The sequence below is a fragment of the Platalea leucorodia genome, assembly GCF_965183815.1.
Source record: "Platalea leucorodia genome assembly, chromosome: 8".
Taxonomy (NCBI): Eukaryota; Metazoa; Chordata; class Aves; order Pelecaniformes; family Threskiornithidae; genus Platalea; species Platalea leucorodia.
Window position 1 is genome coordinate 42,351,833 of NC_138830.1, and position 15,973 is coordinate 42,367,805.

The window sequence follows — 15,973 nt, forward strand, 5'->3', positions numbered from 1 at the left end:
ATTCTGAAAACAGTGAAACAAAAGGGGTTTTTATTTTTATCATTTTATTAGATGACATCTTCTGTGAAAGTTGTAAAATCGTTTGTAAATCAGGTGCAGAAATACCCACTGGATTTATTACCATCAGTGCTATTATGTTCCAGGTAAATCAGCTTTCTGTCTATGGAAATGAAAGCAAACCAAACTTACTTTTGATTTACAGGCTGCCTCTGTAACAGGCTTTAGTCATTGATACAATTTGCATTGCAGAAGCACACTGGAGTTTGTTTCAGAATTAGTGAGCAAGAAGAGAATGTTAATGGACTGGGTTTTCTCTTGTGGTTGACCCTAGTGTAAAACAATGTAACACTCAAAGATCTTACATAAGTTTAAATTTTTATCTTCACTAACATTCAAGGGAAGATGGAGACAAAGCGATTAACTGAGATGGGATACTGACAGACTTTCTTAAAACTTCACTTGCTCACAGTATGCTGTGCCTAATGCAATTTAATCATCCAGTATTTTCTTGGCATTGTTTAAATGGATTTAATTTTTGTAGGCTAAACTCCGAGCGTAGGCATCCCAGAATCAAGTTGATTTGTATCAGGTAAGAATGAAGGACATGTACTTTGTCCCTCCAAAATGTTACCAGGCTTTCTCATAAAGTCTGCCAAGTACGCTCCACCTGCTTCTGGTGCTCTAAGTACAACTGTGCGTATGTGAACTTCAGTGCGTCATCTCCCTTCCTACACAAAAATTAGCACAGTTCAGTTCTTCTGGCGTTGCTTCCTCTGTTTAGGTTTGAAAAATGATGTCTGTATTGACCTTGCTACAAACTAGAACTGAGAGCTGGGAGGACTTACTAACTTAATTTAGACCATCTTGCTTCTGTTCAAATCCCTTAAGTGTATTTTTTAGATTTCAAAACCCTTATTTTTCCCGTGATGCTACTGCTCCGTAGCATATTGAACATTACTGCCTACATAAGTAAACTCTTGCTCTAAATCAGTTTGCTTTTCAGTAACAACCCCACCTGCAGACCCTCTTGCTGTGCTGCACTTGCTGCAAGTTGCGTTCTCTGAACGTAGCTGGCAGAATTGCTCGTTATTCCCTGGTTGTGGCTGTGTCCTCTTCAAAGACGTCATCAGCTGCTGACATTCATATACCTACAGGCCAGATAAGCTAAGGAGTTCGGTCTCACCAGCTCCAGCTTTCTCGTGCTTCAATCTAGCAGGAAATCAGTATTTTTTTCGAGGTTCTTTGCTGACGATTGATAGTAAAAAGCAGCGAATGCCCGTAAAATGTGGTTTCAGGTTGTTAACTGCTGAAGTAATATTTTTATTTTGATCGCATTTACACCCACATTTAACCAATCAAGTTTAGCTCATAGTTACACCTGATACATACATAGCTGATAGTTACTGATCTCTAAATTTGACACCGAAGTAATATCTCAGCCTGTCTGCTTAAAGTTTACTGTTCAAACGCTCAGCTCTGGGCTTAACTGCAAATCCTCCATCAAAAGCTGCGTTAAGAACTTCATCTAGACAGCTTGCCATAACAAAAGTCAAATCTTGCCGTACATTCACTGCAATTTCTTCGAGATCTTTTTCGTTTCTTCGAGGAATGATGACTCTCTTCAGTCCAGCTCGGTGTGCTGCCAGGACTTTGTCTTTAATTCCCCCAACCTAATCAGGAGAAGAAATAGATATAAAAAATCCATGACACTAATCTAATAAGGTAATTATTGTAACAAAACACATCAGGAGTTAAATTTTTAATGAAAGGTTCTCCCTCCCCCAATCATTTAGGAAAGCAATTAAAAATGCAGCAGTAGTTTTAGCTCATTATATGCTTAATGAGGGGAATATGCTAATATGCTACAGTACCCTTTCTGTAACAGTTAATAATGAGAGGAAAAAAATTTAAAAATTAAACATTAATCTAGGAATGCGGGTACAAGAATATCAATAGCAGAAAAGTCATTACTTTTCAGGAATTTTTTTTTTCTAAGCAAGATGGCCTTAACTCAGTTTTTTCGGATGGCGTGCTGAAATCCTGCACCTACCTTAGAACATTAGATTTTCATTAGAACAGAAGATTTTGGAGATAAAGGCAGTGTTAGGTTCAGGGGGAAAAGAGCCTTAAGGATGCAACGCCACACGATAAATGACTTGAGTTGTCCAACAGAAAACGCACAGAAAAGCAAACCTGTGCTCCAAAACTGCAAAGATGGCTTTGTTCTAGAAACACAGGCATCACTTCAATAAGCCACCTGGTTGCGTTTGTAATGAGATCTAAAGAGGGGTTTTAAATTTGTTTTTCTTTCAGTCGCAGCTGTAGCTTCTGCCCCTTGAACTCTTCTTTTCGAATCCTATTTAAAGACCATCTTACAGAAGAAACTTGAAATTTGACAACGCGTTAGCGGAAAGGAAAGCCTTGTATTGCAGCACAAAGGGCACAACCCAGGCTGCTATAAAACAAGGCAGCAGCGAACCCTAGGTCCTCGTGGTGACGGGTCCGCTCCGGACAGTGCTACGTACTTACCCCGTTGCTTGCGTTCGGGCAGCAGATGCAGCTAATGGCATGCTCATATGAATGAAGTTACTAATAACAGTGAGATACTAGACAGCATTCAGAAAGAAGGTCAGCCTGCTTTAGTATTTACAGATACCTAATTTTTGCACCCACTTTAAACAATAGGCAGAATTTGGTCCCTGGTGCAGTAAAGGCAATTTATTGGAAAAGCTAAGCAAACTTGCACCAGGGCAGAGGTACCGCGGTGTTTATTTTTCACTGGAGCCTTGGACCGGCACTCGCGTCAGTCTGCCTGCCACCAGAGTGCTATTTCAGAGATCCGTCTGGTCTGCCACCTTACCACGTTCCCTCTGGGTTACTCCCTACTGCATGAAACAAAGTACTGTTTTCCAGCGTCATCCTTCCTTTGTCCATCATTTGGTATGAGGCGGCAGCTCCCACATCTGCGCCATCACTTACGCCAGCCTCCGTTTGGTACTTACACTGTATTCGTTTGAAAACTTGCCTTTGCCCTCATGCTTTGAAAAAGCTTTCTGGGAACGCCATTCAGCTGAACTACATACAAGGAACAGAATTCAAGAAGAATCTAAAAACACATGTATGGAAACGGTTTCAAGAGTAACCTATACGCAGTTACTGTAAGAGCTTTAAGAACCAACTCTTTAAAGAAACTGGAGATACTTCGGTAGTCATAGTTTGAGGAAGCATGTTGAGAAATTGCAGTACATATTTTGGAACCGTCTGGAATGTTAAGATTTCTACGTTTCCTTTCTAACTAGACATTTTAACGTGCTTTCCCTGAAAACAGCACCAAGGCTAGCTTTAACATTAAGCGCAAAGCAGACAGAGGAGTGGTACGGTGCTACGGCAGGCTGGCTTCCATCAGCCTCGCACAGCTGCACCAGGAGGGGCTGGGTGCTGCTGGGGAATGACCCAGCAAGACTTTGCTTTTGTGAACGGCTATGAACAGATTTCATATCCAGAATATGGAGAATTAATACAACTCAGCTCTTTTCTCAGATGATGCTTACTGGAAGAACAAGGCCTCTTAGTGTAATTTCTCCTGTCATGGCTACATCTGAACACACCAGCCGCCCACTGAAGAGTGAAGCAAGACAGGTTACTATGGTAACTCCAGCAGATGGTCCATCTTTTGTGACAGCTCCAGCTGGGAAGTGCAGATGGATGTCAGTGTTGTCAAGGAGATCAAAACTTCCAGAAGCTTAAGGAAAAAAAGAATGGTTTGAATGTGAAAAATCTAAACCCGTTTTGTTCCTGGTCTTTATTCTAAAAGCCCACCAGAGAACTGAAAGTCTTAGCACTATTTTTTAACAGTAGGCTGAAAAAACAACACTATGTTGCAGAGGCCCTAGAAAAACAAACAAAAAGAAAATGCAAGCTTTCCTACATCCAGATTCCTAGACAAAACCGTAACAAGTTAACCAATAAGCTCAGCATTTCCATGTGTTGGGAAATTCAGAATAGGGATTAATGTAGAAACCAAGGAATTCCTACATAGAATTTTTAGGGGTTTTTATGTCCCAAACCATAAATGTCAATTTTCAGAGACCATACCACACAATCAGCACTCCACAGAGACCCAGTATCAGCCAGTATCACAAAGTAAATCTCTCATCTACATCTTTTCACCTTACTTAATCTGTAGGACACAACAGTGTAAACTAGAGATGTAAGTGCGTATACAGTTAATGCCAGCAGTGTTTCGTACATTGATTCATTTTAGTTTTTTAACTACCTAAACTTCCATAAGTAATGACAGATACTGGACAATTACTCAACTCTTCAGCAGATGATCCAACCAGAAAGCACATTTCTAGAACTCCTGGGAGGTTCAAACAAAAACCAAAAGAGTTAAAAGCTTCTGGGCTGAAGTCCTATTGCGCTGCAGCTCAACAGCTGCCACACAAACCCAACTCATTCTCAAAATATTACAACTTAGACTACAAAAGCCTACTTTTAACAGAAACCGCGTCTTAATTTTAGAGGAAAACTACAGCCTTGCGTATCTAAATCTACATCATGAAGTACTGCTGGAAAGCTTGAATGTAAAAATGACGATGAGGCAGCGTCTGCCACAACTAAGGAGAAGCACCTTGGCGCAGAAGCACCCTTGGCCGCAGCCTGCCAGGGTGCTGCAGGGAGGGACTGGCCAGGGTGGGAGAATCCGCAGTGGCGGCTCATGTTCTGCCCAGAAGACTGACCTGTTTGCCAGGCCACGAACACCTCAGCTTGGCAGCAGTCGGGAAAAGAACTACAAAAAGGAACTCTCGAGCTAATTTCATCTTTGGTGTAGCACCGATTGCTGGAAAGCCCTTTCTCTTGTTAAGGCAACGCTTAATACATTTCCACAATGAGTACAAGTAACTTCCACTGCTACAATCTGCTCAATTATTGAAAAATATCAAGTTCTAGGACATTTAATTTCCATGCAAGGTTAATGCTTCCTTTCTGTGCATGCCTGCAATAAGAGGCCGATGGCTGCGTACCGTCCCTGTGATGCAATGCAGCCGTGCGCTGCTTGTCATTTTTTCCCAACCTACCGTTGGTTAGCTGGTATCTCTTGGCATTGCTGCGCAACCAGCTAATGGCAAGATGCGCCGACTCCTTCATAACGTCCCCGAGCTGCCCAGTCAAAGTCAGCTGACCTTCTCCATCCATGCGACTAGCTTCGACAAACATGATCTCTCCCCCTAAGGGAGTCCAAGCCAAGCCTATGGCTACTCCCGGCTGGCTTAAGCGTTCAGACACCTGAAGGAAAACAACACAGGAAAGAGTTTAGGAAACAGTCCTAACGAAACTATTGCAAAAACAACCTGATAGTTCAAAACAACTGTACCCATTAAAACACAAAAGTTAAGCCCAAGTGTCTGATCGCTGCTGGTTTTTTTTTTTTTTTTTTAATTCTGCCTTATGTGTAAACATTAATTACGGAACAGGAGCTGTAGGTGGCTGCTTAGCTTAAGGCGATGGCAAACATCTGGGTATATCATTCTTGAAACCTTCCCCACCCCCCGAAGTTCAATGAGAATCTTTCTCTTCAAAGGACTTCAAGTATTTGGTCGATCCTGACTGAATGCTTCCATGACTTAATCCATCCGCTAGAGGTGTATTCGCCCTGACTCTGTTTGTTACTTACACGAAAAAGCCAGTTTTGCTCCTGAATGTTACCCAAGAGCCCTTTTAAAGGTGGTTGCATCGCCCAAACTACTGTCAGACAACACACTGATTTTGTTCATTGCAAACGTTTATAAATAATTTTGAATAATGAAAACACGTCTGCTAGCAGGCTAGATATGCAAGAGGGTGGGAAATCTGCCTGACTCCCATTAGTGATTACAAGTAGTTTAAGCAAGCTCTACCCCACGCAAGACTATGAGCTCCTTATGTAAAAGTCTGCCTATGCCCAGTTACTGAGGAGAGTAACGGAGGTCTCTGAATCCCAGTCTCCTGCGTTACGAGAAGGAAAGAGAGGCAGGATGTTTTCCGTGAAACTTCCAGGTTTTGTTTTTTCTTTTTTCTCTGTCTGAGAGATTCTTTTAGAATATACAGAAAGTCCTTTTGTTTTCCTGAGCTTCAAGGAGATGAAGAAACCCTGATGGAAGATCATACAGCTATTCAGCATGTTCTGAACTAGTAAGTTATGTATTTATTACAAGGCAGAAAAGAAACTGGATGAATTTTTACTGTGCCAGGCAGTGACTAGAGCAAAAGACAAATACTCCTTTGTACAAGAAAGCGATAGGCCCATTTTAAAATAATTTTTGTCTCTTACAGAAATGCAGAATTGAAAGTTAATTCGCTTCACTCCTGAAAGGGATGAATTCTTCATTAAACTGTTTGGAGAATTTAAAGAAATGTTTCACTTGTTGGATAGAAAACAAGCCAAAGGAGCCTCACAACAGAACCACAGTAAAAGAATTCCAATTCTGAAATCTGCATTTCTAGTTACGTTTAAATTTCTCAAACTATTTCTGTCCCTTCTAAGCACCTTTAACATTCCATTTTATACTACTTGCAAATCCAGAGCAACAGACCCCTTTTTCTCCCTCTAGCATCAATTAATTCTGCACTGCACAACTCACCATAATCTTCATGCTTTTGTTTTGCTCCCTTCCAAGAGGCAGCAGGGAAGCAAACTCATCAGACTTTGTATAGACACCGAGGAGGCAAAGCTCTGTACACACAGGGCTGACTTGCTTTGAACCATCCGCCCAGCTGCGAGATCAGAGAGATCCGTACAGAAGCCTGTACAGCCGTGTACCTTAGGGCCAGAGGCAAAAATACTTGTACGGCTCTGCTGCGAGCTGGCTGTGATAGAAATACTTCAATTTGTGAGCTCCAAAGACAGTAAGTTATGAAGTACTTTAGTCGCTTACCAAAATGCCTCTCTCTAAGCCCACTAGAAATGCTGCTGCTGCAAGTCCCCAAGTAGTACACGGGCCTGAAGTTTTGCAAGTCAAGCAGCAGCAGTGGGTTACCTAAGCAGAACAATGTCGCCTTCCACAGGGTTATCAGAACAAGGACTCTCGTTCTGAATAGGAGCCAAATGTTAACATTTCAGTATTGGGCTGAAATCCATCCCCATCACAAAAATAAAATCAAAATCTGGACCATAAAATTCTTAATGCTCAGTTTCTCTTTCCTGTTTCACAAATAGAAAACGGCTTCCTTTATGCAATAAGAGTGAACAACTATTCGCTCTACAGCTGGTACCTCTGGTTACTGGCCAAAGCCGAGGCCCATTTAAAAAAAATAAGCTCATTTACAAACACACAAGTTGTGCTACTTGTAGCTGTAGACAACTCAGACACATGACAGGAACAACTTGCTCATGCAAGAGAATTGGTGAAGACAAAAAAAAAAAGCATTTAAAGCCCTACAAAATGAAATTAAACATACATGCTTCTTGTTGTAATTTCCGATCTCGGATTACATGCTTTGCCAAATGCTATACTGAACCATCAAGCGCTGCCTTCTAAGTGTGATGACTAAGATTTGAAACGTGGCCCTCGCTCAGGATCCCTGTTCCCTGGCTCGAGGGAAAGCAGCACGCCGCAGAGGCACGGCGCGCGTAGTGCCAGCTCCGCCTGTAGCAAAGCTGTGCTGATACGGGAGCTGCTGGCGCAAACGACTCCAGCTGCCAGGAGGGACAAGCAGCGGAGGCCGGTGGGGCTGGTGGGACACTCCGGGATCCAGCTGACGAGCAGGGAAGTTAGCAACTATACTTGGCTCACACTAAAGCAAAGGGAGCCACGCAGCCCCTCTCCTTGGTTCTCTTGTGGCTCTCGGTTATCTACGTATTTTGAATGACATTGTGCCATTTGCTTTAGCTAGAAATAATTTAGCTAGAATGGCTGCTTCTTTATCTAGCATTTAAGAAAGTTGTACATAATAGAGCGTTTCACTTCTATGGTATCAAAATACCTCAGCTTATCAAGCACTTTCATTTTTGTTAACCGAAGTTTCTATATCCATTCCCTGTATTTTATTAGTTAGTGACTTACTCTGATTACTTAGTAATTGCTTAGTAACTCAGGTTAACAAAATCAATTCATCCTGGTTACACTGATATCCAACAACACTGAAGCATTTTCCTTTACGCTTGAGACAGCCATGTATTTTGGCAACCTGTCATGGTTTCAAACATTTCGGGTATCATGAACAAAAGTAACTGTCCATACCCTCTCCCATCCCACAGCAGCCATCAACAAGGTTTGTTGGTTTGAGGGGTTTTGTTTTCTTTTCCTTTTTTTTGGACTGGATGTTAGCCCTGGCTCTAACTACAGATCAATTCTAAACAGATTACAGACTAATTCCACTGCTTGAGAGCTCAGGGGCAGAAAACAGCAAACATGAGTAAAGATCAAAACCCAAATGGTTCTAAAGACTCATCGTTTCTATCACCTCAGTCCAAACTCCTTCCTCTATCCTCAGACTATGTCGGTACCTCCTACTTTCACAAGTAAGTTGAGATCCGGTAAGAGAAACTAGGTGTGTAGTAAGTGTTAATCACCTTTCAACCACCATTCTGCACACTAACCGGCAGACTAAGAGGCCAGCAACTTCTCCTGCTGTACTACTAGAGACTGTACTACCTCTACTGCAGCCTCCTCACCTGAAGGTTAACTGACGCGTGTTGGCAGGCATACGTACAGAAAATGCCCTGGCAGCTTTGATAACTGTCTTCAGAAAAGACTCTTGAAAATCCCTAAAAGCACAGGCACACAAAACGCCATACACCCATACAGTGCTTAGGGGAAGTGCGTTCCATTACATGAAACCCAGCCATGAAGCGTTACAGGGAGCTCCACAAGACTCAGTCACTCCTGGCACCTCTGAACAATTTCTTCTCACAAAAAGTCAGCGGAATTTAAATTAGAAAAACTCCTTACTTAGACTTTTTAAACAACTTCAATTAAAAATGACCATTAGAATCAGCTGATGACTGGCCATGTCTGTCAGATGATGGAAGGAGAGGTCGCTGACCTACATAAACAGTCTTGGTTTTTGAAATTTTTTGTAGCCGAGACCAACCCAGCTATGATTTAACTGTAATCCGAGTAGATGAACATATTGTCAGATACATTTTAGCTGCCTGGACATTGCAAAATTAAAGTCTTAACATTTAGTGCAGTCATTTATTTTAAAATATTTAAGGTTATTCCAAGACAAAAGAAAAGAGACATCATCTGCAAATCTGCAGTTTTGGAGTTACTTTGTAAGTCAGCAGAACTGACAAAAAGCTATTAAGTCACTGATTCATAATGGGAAGGTGAGAACTAGTCCTAAGTTACTCGCCGGCCTTTAGCATCTTTGTTATCCTTCCACAGGTTCTCCCAGCCTGACTGCACAGACCTTTTTTCTAGTCTACCCTTCTGATTCATTCCCTGGCAAACCACTGCAGGCAAAACACGTAACAGCAGCTTGCCTTCAAGGGAGGAGGATTTCCCAGAAACATCACCACAAGACTGATATTTCTTAGATAAAAATGCCTATCTAAACCTGTGCTTTGTACAGGTTTTGCTTCTAAAAGATAACCTAATTTGTTCCTTAGTTAGAGCTGGGTATGTCCCATGAAATAGAGCCATTCTTTTACGGCATCCGCACTTTCATTTCCTAGAATTGGTAATTTCACTGACCTAGAGCTTCTGTCGCTCCAACTTCACTCACATTATGAGAACACAGACTAGTTCTGACGGGCCTTCCTGTGGTGCCAATAACGTTTTGTTAACTGGGCAGAATTATGGGTTGAAAGAAAGAAAAAAAAAAAAGCTGAAATCCAAGTGACAAGAGAAATACTTCATTATAAACACTCTGGATATGTTATAGACCCTTTCCCCCAAAAGCGTGCTGTGCTGAAACATTTCATTACATCCTTTACACTTTAAGCTACGGTCAAGATTATTCTTCCAAAGCCTTACTACGTGATTTATTCCAACATTTGTTCTGTAGGGTGACACATAAGATTATTTATTTGTGATGAATGAATTAATCCTACAAGTATGAGCTGAGTATTCTGTCACGCCTTTCTGCTGGGAGACCGCTGCAGAAAACACACAGGCCATGCACTGAAACGGTGAAAGATGAATCATTGATTTTAAGGTACTCCCCGGAGGACAACAGATCAATGTCGCGTTTTCAGTTCTATTTGCTCAGTCTCATCCACGCACTGACATAGCGGCTGCCTCCATTGTATCTTTATTTCAACTAACTGCAAACGGCAAAATGCAGGTCGAGGGTGAAGCTTTAAAGGCTAGATACAGAAAGGAGAGAGACACGCTGCAGGCTACAACAGCAGAAAACACACCAGTAGCCAGCCTGGAACGCCTGCCACTGAGAGAGGAGCTATACTCTTCATTTGAGAGAATCTTGGGGGCACTTGGGAAAATCCAAAGGAATAATAGGTTAGTTGGGAAAATTCATTAAAACAGGAGTTACGTGGCTGAGCAATTGACATTGAAAAAATCATGAAGTGTGTACTGAAAAATATTTGCTCATTAATAAATACAGCAAATAGTACATGAAAGTAAATCCTGAGCTGCTCAGGGAATTGATGCTGTGTGGATACATCTCTAGTTCTATTTATGCACTACTTAATTTGCCTGCTAAATATGGAAACGTTTAAAAAACCTTTGATACACAGGTCAAAAGCTTCAGTCAGTCTTATTTCAGCTTATCCAGGCCAGCAGATCCATGAAATGCTTACATGCATAGTCAGGGCAACGCTTCATGCAAAAAAAAAAAAAAAAAAAAAAACCAAAAAAAAAAAAAACAAAAACAAAAACAACAAAAAAAACCCCAAACCAAACAACCAAAAAACCAAACCACCCAACCCAGCACTCATGTATTTGTGTATTTGGAATTAAGAACCACACTTTAAAAATTCTACTTGCACTGCTTACTCCTGTAGAAAAAGGACAAAATAGCAGAAATTATTTGCCAACACAGCCACACTACCAAATTTAAATGAATAATCAACTCCAGAAAAAGTTCAAAACTAGGCAGAACATCTAAGGAAAGTCACATATTAGCATATTTCTTGGCCTACAATCTACTTTTTAAGAAGTGTGATAAGTTCATATTTCTTTGAATTAATTCTACTCTTGACTGGGAACTGGGAGTACAGTTGCAAGTGACCAGAACCTTTGTACAAATTTACAAAATTCAGTTTTTTTATTTTTTAGCACCTTTATGAAATGAATAAACACCATTTGTAGAAATCAGAGTACTGGCTTGAATATTAAGTTCAACTTACTACAATGGCTTTACGTGCAGATGCAATTCAAGCACTAAAAAGCCAAATGATCCTGCAGTGCTTTAGCTCCCAAGACCAGATCTCTGAACTATATAACATACTTCAAAATGAAAATTCAGATAAAATGTTATTCCTCTGAAAAAAAAACACATGCTATTCTTCAGTAACTGTTTCTAGAAGTCAGGTAGCGAGAAGAAGATAGACAGACTAGTAAAAATTTCCACAGGAGTATTACAAATGGTCTGATGGCTGCAGTCATTCGAAATCAAGCTACAGTATATCTACACTACCTTCTTAATTAAAATGGCCTTAAACTGTTTTGTGTGATTTTATTATCGGGCATAGCGACTTCTGAGGGGTCAAAAGAAAGAATGTAAGTTGCTTACAACGAAGTCATTTGCCTAAAGAGCAATCTCTTCTAATTTCTGAAAGTAAAAAGAAATAAACCAGAACACAAATGACCAATGTGAAAAACCTCAGCCAAGGGAGTCATAAGGTACTGGTCTCTTGATCACCTGATCTTCCTTGCCTCCCATTCCCCCCAGCTTCCCCTGCTACCATCATCATCCTCTAACGCAATCAACAGAGCTGTCTTCTTTCAACTTGTTTCCTCATTTCTGTCTCTTTGTTAAGAATCTCTTCCATGATAAGATCTTCAAATCCAACCCCCCCAGTTCAGGTCTAACAACTGACTGATTCCTTAACACTCATTCATTTTCTCCTGCTTCCCCTGCGTATCTTGTCCCCTTTTTATCCTCCAATTCCCTCTGGAGTCTGGTTCTCTCATCTAGGAGAGAAGAATTATCACAGGAAAGTTCTTAAAAGTTTGAATTTTGTCCCTTCTGGAAGTTTTCCCTTCATTTCTATTTTCTCCATAACTTACTGGTTTACTGATCTTTTCTCCAGGATAAAGATAGAAAAATTTAGTGTTCCATCAGCAACGGGTTTCCTGTCATAGTGTTATATATACTACTTACGCTCGGTCAGTTCACCTGGACCTGAAGTAAAGCAGAGAATAACTGCAATGTAAATGGTGAAAAGAGAATCCCAAACTAACAAACTACTTTAATTGATGGCGTTTTCATAGGATGTAGCAAAATACAGATGGGGGAAAGAAAAAATTCTGGAATATGCCTACCGAGGAACAGAGCTGGTACTAGGAAGCTGGAGGTGCCTGACTGATCATAAAACATTTTTAATAGCTAAGAGTCACAATAATCTAAAGAATGTCTGAGAACTTCTGGTGCAAACTGAAGTGGTTTTAATACCCAAAAATGCTGACTGGCTTTAAGGAGGTATGTGGGACAGTCCTTAACACAGCTGCCTCAGAGACGGGATTCCTGGGTAGATTCTACTTTTGGCGTCTTTCCCAAGACCACCAAACATCCCCCAAACAAAAGCAAAGTTGTTATAAACTGAAAAAACACCACCACATTCTTAAGCGCTGCTGCAGGCATCTTTGCTAACAGAAAGTCATGCCATTATGTTATTTACGTACCCTGAATTAAAACAAAATAAAATAAAATAAAGAATTCTTCAGGTGGAAAAACAACTTGGTGGAACACAAAGAAACACAGTTCTGTTATTAATACATTTTTTAAAAAGTTAATATTGTATAAACTCAGTCAATAGCTATAAAATAGACAACTAGTCAGACCAGACGAAAACAGCAGTCAAGCAGAAACAAATGAGGATGTTACCTCTGTTTCATACATGGGTGGCCCCAGGATATCTTTTAAAGCATGAAAATCAATTAAAATCGGCATTTCAGGTGGCAGAGCCAGGTCAGCTGTGTCACTGATGGATTCTGGTTTTGCATCTTCTGCGACATGCTCTTTGCAATCTAAGAGAAGAACATCTAATTTAGGATTTGTAGCAGTCTTTCTTGAGACAGGAATTTATAAAATCATGACAGAGAAAAATAAAATATGCAAAGAAATGCTCAGAAAGTTCATGAAAGTGTGCTTAAACCATCTTTCACAAAAATCTTGTCAAATTAAAGATAATATGGCATCAAATTTAATCATTAAGCTTAAACATGTTCTAACTGTTCAGCAAAGATAATATTAAATCTAGAGCACTGACAGAGATGCAAGTCACCTGCTTAAATGCATTTTAAACTAGGTCAAATAGTAAAACACATTAAGTTCACTTAGGACTTTGCATTTTCCATCAGATTTGTGCATTAAACCAGTATTTGTAGGAGATGATCATGTTTAATGTAGTGTAATATAGAATATGGAGCTGAATGTGGAAATACTGAAAGTTCAGTAACTACTGTTCTTTTTACGTACATTTACCACTGTGCTCTCTGTGGTCTCTTTCTGCAAGGATTTAAATGCTTAACTTCTGACACTAAGAATTAAGTTTTGTCAAATAAAGTAGGAGCATTTGGGCCAGATTTACATACATTGCTTTGCCACATGGCTGCATTACTTATAGCTAGCCTGCAGTACGTTCAATAACATCTCATTTCAAAGTATCCCATAAGGAGGGTGTAACTTACTGCTCTGTCACCCTGCTTTCCTTTCTCCACGCCCCAGCCCTCGCACACATACCCTCAACACCAGCTGACAGGGCGCAGGAGAAGCTGCTACGTGGAGATCGCGCGGAACCCAGCTCCGCTGGAAGCCTAACGCATCCAGCCCCAGCACGCCGCCTCCTGCCAGGCCGTCAGATGGAACCGCTACCCCAACACAGCACGGATCACCTTCACTGCAGCCTATGCAGCACATATTCCGACATTACACTTTTTACTTTGTCTCTTATGACTCCTATGGCTTTACTCAATCATAGAATCATAGAATGGTTTGGGTTGGAAGCGGCCTTTAAAGGTCATCTAGTCCAACCCCCCTGCCATAGGCAGGGACAGCTTCCACTGGATCAGGTGGTTTAATTCACAAAATTGACGTCCCTCATTTGTTCAACAGCCAGTTCAGAACGCAGCATATACAGTCCTCGCTCAGTGGAAAAACCTCAACCTACTTCACCTGCGGCCTTTGTCTTGAAATATTATACTTACGCAGGGCTCTGCTCTTTTCTTTGTTGGATAAGGTATTTCTAAGATGTCTTGACCAATAACGACTAGCAGCAAAAAATTCCTCAAAGATCAAATTATTAGGCATTATCAGAAATACCTACAGGTGTGATACACTCTTCAGGAAGGGCTATAAAACCCAATTAGCCTGACACTTCTGGATGCAATATACTCAAGTGTCATCAAGAAGGGGCCATATAGTTAAAGCAATAGGATTCAAAAGTGTGCTCTTTCCTCCCTCCATTTATAGTATGATTGTATTTCTTACTTAGGCAATTGTTTCCTTAGCAGAATTTCCTTAAAATTTCTGTTTTCCCTACAAATGTGTTTTCTATACAAAAGTGAACTGTAATGGGGACCATATAAATATCAAAGCCTCAAAATTGCTTTAAACCAGACTACACAGCCAGTTGTTTGCATGAATAAGCTCAAGAACTTAAACATCATTTGTACTAGGCCTACACTGCACATTTAATTAAGCGACTGTATACAGAAGGAGAATGTAAGCAGGGAGTCATTTCCCCACAGAATTTGATCCAGATGCAAAAGGCTCATTACCATTTTCCTCCTGAGCCCTAAGCAGTATTTTAGTGAAATGTATATCAGAGAAATGAAAAATACTTGAACAATCCAGATGGTTCTAAGGTTCTGTGGCAGTTTTATGGCACTGCTTCCCTACCCTGAGGCTGCCATTAAGAAAAGCATTGTACACATACATATAGTGAAGATACTTCTTCCCACCCCGAACACACAAGCCTAAGATACATTTAAAGCCATAGCCTATATTACACGGGAATGCATACTGAACTTCAAGACTTCTGTGCCATATTTTGGGAAATTACCCGCTGTTGCTTCCTTTCTTCGAATTCTTTTTTACTTTCAACGAAGGAACTGTTTTCCTTTGCATATTAATGCATGCACAATAATTGAAGATCCAGGAATTTAAACAATTCTAGGAAAACACAAATCACGGATCTAATCTATTTAATATAACATTAAGAGGTGTTCTGTGCTGCAAAAGTCATTCTGAGAATGGATGAAGAGAGAATGTCTCCTTTCACAAGACACAAACTATCCTTTTATCAATCCTGATATATAAAGGCCTTTTTACAGTTAATTTTGTTGCAGTGCAATTCTCACTAATGCCTTTGTACAGCATCAAGGAGAATGTTCTGCATCACTCTTGCTGTAATAACACCAACTCAGCTTTCATTCAGGACTCAAATCTAACAGTTATTATCCAACAGCCGCTAATCTTTCCATTGTACAACTCATTGCTCCATGCATAAATCCCATTCCTTTCCTGTAAACACTGCCGTAGTCAGATGGCCCTCCTGTTGTTCCAGCACGTCTCTGTATTTTTGTTGAACTACTATTTCTGTACATAATAAATTCAAATACATAAATACTAGCAAGTCTAGGAAACATAACCCTGCATGCTATTCTTGCAACTCAGGCTGCAATTTCAACACTACGGATCTTCAAAACTTGAGTAATTTGATATTTGACAATTCATATTTTAAAACAAAACCGAGTTTAAAAACAACTGCTTTTGTTCTATACCAAGATTTTACCGCCTAACAAACACAATTTTCCATTTCTGCTTGCTCTTATTTCACCTAGTTCTACATATACAGCTG

At 40.4% G+C, this 15,973-nt stretch overlaps 1 protein-coding gene across 2 annotated transcripts in view; it reads right to left on the reverse strand.

Moving 5' to 3' along the window:
* Positions 1–71: 71 nt before the first annotated feature.
* The window catches only part of LONP2 (lon peptidase 2, peroxisomal), a 45,472-nt gene continuing 29,570 nt past the window's right edge, over positions 72–15,973 (reverse strand). For both annotated transcript variants that reach the window (XM_082320445.1, XM_082320446.1), the window contains exons 12-15: positions 12,997–13,139; positions 5,082–5,289; positions 3,552–3,742; positions 72–1,670 (exon numbers count right to left, since the gene is read on the reverse strand). In XM_082320445.1, the coding sequence (XP_082176571.1) occupies positions 1,449–1,670; positions 3,552–3,742; positions 5,082–5,289; positions 12,997–13,139 (764 nt within the window). In that variant the 3' untranslated portion in view covers positions 72–1,448. The remainder of the gene's footprint in view (positions 1,671–3,551; positions 3,743–5,081; positions 5,290–12,996; positions 13,140–15,973) is intronic.